The following is a 4298-nucleotide window of genomic DNA, read 5'->3' as shown; positions in this document are numbered from 1 at the left end:
TAAAGGGCAGGACAGCTGTCAGCAACACATCCAATATCATCACACTGATTGGAGTCAAGGTTGGCTCACTCCTGGCTCCAATTAGCTCTTGGAGACGTCATTAGGCTAGGGGCTCACATACTTTTTCCTCCCTGCACTGTGAATGTTTACATGTTATGTTCAATTAAACCATGGCAACATGTAATGTTTGTGTATTATTTTCAGCAGACTGTGTTTTTCTATTGTTGTGACTTAGATGACGTTCAGAGCACATTTTATGACCAATTCATGCCAAACTCCGCGTTATCCCAAGGGGTTCACATACTTTTTCTTGCAACTGTAATTTCATATTGTGCAAAATGGCTGAACCTGTGATTTATTTGAATTGGCTTCTATCTAGCAGTAATTATTTTGATGATTTCAATTTACTTGTAAAATGTAATTCCATCTGAAGATTACAGTGAAGAATAGTATGAAATGTTATTTGAAAATAAATTTCGAACAAGTGTTCTTTAAATAACAGGTTTTTAGGTTCTTGTGTCATTGAAATAGTAAATGCAAACATTTTTGAGCCACAGATGATAATTGGCCCTTTTGAAAGGGGAATCTAGTTTGTTGAAAAAGTACATATGAGCAGAGAAATATTTCATAATTATATAAATAAAAATGTACAATCTTTCAAATATATATTATTTTTAAGGTTTTTCTCATTTATATATAAACAATTGCTGGAATTTGTGGCTATTGAATTATACTCACTTGGATTCAGATATGCATATCTTAAGTTCCATCAATTTGTATGAGTCTACTCAAACCTGCTTTTAATCCAACCCTCTCTAAAGTTATTTTTTTATAGAGATTTCATAAGGCTACACCTGACCATTGTTTTAATTCTTTGGAATAGAATTCATTAAAAAATCTGGCAAATTATAGATGTGAAAAAAACATTGTGCAAAAACCATATTATCTTTTTAATTCTCAACATTCATGATACAAATTAAAATAATAATAATAATAATAAAGGAGAACAAAATAGTTGGCATTTTGATTTCTGTTCATATTGAACAGAATCTAAGTTTTTGCTTGAAATGGAACAAATAGCATCTGAAAGGGAAGTTGTTTAGTTTAGCAAATCAAGCAAATTTTATCCAGAGGTATACACAAAGGCTAGTCAAAGATTATAACTTGAATTTTATTTTAACCCCTGACTGACTCTGGGTAGCTTACATAAAAGTAAAGAAAATAAAAGATACAATATAACTAGAAATGTTTTTTTTTTTAAAAGAAGGGGGAGAACAAAATGATAAATCTGGCCAACAACACCTATGCATGCAAATGTATCTGACATGTTTCAATCACCTTAACTCAAAGCTTTGGAAAAAAGTCACTAGCCCTTTGTGGTAGTCCAGTGAAGAAGCACATGGATACTCTCTCTATCCTTACTGTAAAGTTACATTAACAGAATATTTTTAATCTGAAAGTATTCTTCCCCTCCTTTCCTTCTGCTCACTGGAAAACTAGCGGGGGTTCTAATCTAAAATGCTTCCCACATTCCCTCTGTTTCTCTAGAATGAGATACCTTTTGCATGATAATTGCCTATTCTGTGACTTTCTCCTCTCCCAAGGTCCTTCCCATCTACCTCAACAAGTTTTTAGGGCTTTTTAGAATACCATCAGGAATGGGAATAATATACATAGTTGTCTTGTTTAGCTATTAAATTTAAAGATATTTTCTTTTTAATTTTTAAATGTGAAGGAATAATATATTCTATTAGGCTTTTATCTATTTGTGTCTCTCCAGTGTTCGAGAAGGAAGGGTAGAACATACACTGGCAAGAGACTTAGTTCCTGGAGATACCGTCTGCCTGTCAGTGGGTGATAGAGTTCCTGCAGACTTGCGCTTATTTGAGGTATGAAATCAATGACTTAGTAAATAATAGAACTGACTTCTCTTTTAATTTCTAACAATGTGCATTCATAAGCCAATTTTAACAGATGAATGCTGTAATGTTGTATCAAGTAAAAGTTGTAAGACTAGGAGCTACCTTATGCTCCTTTTGTAAATATTGATATTCCAATACTATTACATTTTCATCTGGTGGTTTTATGCGCCCCTGGAAATATCAGATGTGATTATATTTGTAAATAATTGGAGAACAAGTGGTAATACTTACCTAAGGTTTTAATTTAGATTAATGTTTAGATGAATTAATTGTTGATTATCTTCAAGAGATTTACTTTATATTTCAGGACAGTGTTTGTAGAAATTTTATTATCAGTCCAAGAAGTCCAAATAGGTAGTTTTAATTTGAGTTATTCAGTCATTTTAAAGAGCTAACACATTGTGAATTTCCTAAGAACATTATTATGTATTTTATAAGTGAAAAATTGAAAGTGAAAAAATTTCAATGATAGGATTTGTTTCCCAAAATAATGTGTTAACTGGATTCTGAGTATACATGTTGTTTTCCTTTGTTTCTACAATATGGTTTGTTAATAATATAAAGTCAAGGAGATAAGACCTAAAGTAAGTTACCCTGAAATGTGCATTGGGCACTTCAACTTAAAGGACTTTCTTTAAGTAACATCTCCATTTTGCTTAACATGCTCCATCCCCTAATACAGGGGTACAGTTGCAAGAAAAAGTATGTGAACCCCTTGGGATAACGCGGAGTTTTGCATGAATTGGTCATAAAATGTGCTCTGAACGTCATCTAAGTCACAACAATAGAAAAACACAGCCTGCTGAAAATAATAATACACAAACATTACATGTTGCCATGGTTTAATTGAACATAACATGTAAACATTCACAGTGCAGGGAGGAAAAAGTATGTGAACCGTTGGACTTAATAACTGGTTGACCCTCCTTTGGCAGCAATAGCCTCAACCAAACGTTTCCTGTACTTGCAGATCAGACCTGCACAACGATCTGGAGTAATTTTGGACCACTCCTCTTCACACAACTGTTTCAGTGTAGCAATATTCTTGGGATGTCTGGTGTGAATCGCTCTCTTAAGGTCATGCCACAACATTTCAATCGGGCTGAGGTCAGGACTCTGACTGGGCCACTCCAGAAGGCGTATTCTGTGCTGTTGAAGCCATTGTTTTGTTGAATTACTTGTATGCTTTGGGTCATTGTCCTGTTGCATCACCCATCCTCTGCGGAGCTTCAGTTGGCGGACAGATGGTCATACGTTTTCCTGCAAAATGTCTTGATAAACTCTGGAATTCATTTTCCCATCNGCCACAACATTTCAATCGGGTTGAGGTCAGGACTCTGACTGGGCCACTCCAGAAGGCGTATTCTGTGCTGTTGAAGCCATTGTTTTGTTGAATTACTTGTATGCTTTGGGTCATTGTCCTGTTGCATCACCCATCCTCTGCGGAGCTTCAGTTGGCAGACAGATGGTCGTACGTTTTCCTGCAAAATGTCTTGATAAACACTGGAATTCATTTTCCCATCAATGACAACAATCCATCCAGGCCCTGAGGCAGCAAAGCAGCCCCAAACCATGATGCTCCCTCCGCCATGTTTTGCAGTGGGGATGAGGTTTTGATGTTGGTGTGCTGTGCCTTTTTTTCTCCACACATAGTGTTGTGTGTTTTTCCCAAACAACTCAATTTTGCTTTCATCTGTCCACAGTATATTTTGCCAGTAGTGCTGTGGAACATCCAGGTGCTCTTTTGCAAACTTCAAACGTGCTGCAATATTTTTTTTGGACAGCAATGGCTTCCTCCATGGTGTCCTCCCATGTACTCCATTCTTGTTTAATGTTTTCCTATTGTAGATGTGTCAACAAAAATGTTAGCATGTGCCAGAGATTTCTGTAAGTCTTTAGCTGACACTCTAGATTCTTCTTTACCTCAAGAAGCATTCTGCGCTGTGCTCTTGCAGTCATTTTTACAGGACGACCATGCCTAGGGAGAGTAGCAACAGTGCTAAACTTTCTGCATTTGTAGACAGTCTGTCTTACCGTGGACACATGAACATCAAGGCTTTTGGAGATACTTTTGTAACCCTTTCCAGCTTCATGCAAGTCAACAATTCTTGATCGTAGGTCTTCTGAGAGCTCTTTTCTGCGAGGCATGGTTCCCATCAGACAGTGCTTCTTGAAATCAGTAAACCCATAACAGGTGTGTGTTTTTAAAGGGCAGGACAGCTGTCAGCAACACATCCAATATCATCACACTGATTGGAGTCAAGGTTGGCTCACTCCTGGCTCCAATTAGCTCTTGGAGACGTCATTAGGCTAGGGGCTCACATACTTTTTCCTCCCTGCACTGTGAATGTTTACATGTTATGTTCAATTAAACCA

General features: G+C 36.6%; 1 protein-coding gene across 2 annotated transcripts in view; it reads left to right on the top strand.

Moving 5' to 3' along the window:
- The window catches only part of ATP2C1 (ATPase secretory pathway Ca2+ transporting 1), a 56456-nt gene that overhangs the window by 21867 nt on the left and 30291 nt on the right, over nt 1–4298 (top strand). For both annotated transcript variants that reach the window (XM_015814358.1, XM_015814357.1), the window contains exon 7: nt 1781–1889. In XM_015814358.1, coding sequence (XP_015669844.1) covers nt 1781–1889 — 109 coding nt within the window. The remainder of the gene's footprint in view (nt 1–1780; nt 1890–4298) is intronic.

The sequence above is a fragment of the Protobothrops mucrosquamatus genome, unplaced genomic scaffold (assembly GCF_001527695.2).
Source record: "Protobothrops mucrosquamatus isolate PMUCROS unplaced genomic scaffold, P.Mucros_1.0 scaffold243, whole genome shotgun sequence".
NCBI lineage: Eukaryota > Metazoa > Chordata > Lepidosauria > Squamata > Viperidae > Protobothrops > Protobothrops mucrosquamatus.
The sequence above is the reverse complement of the archived record's forward strand: the minus strand, read 5'-3'. Positions and strand labels throughout refer to the sequence as shown.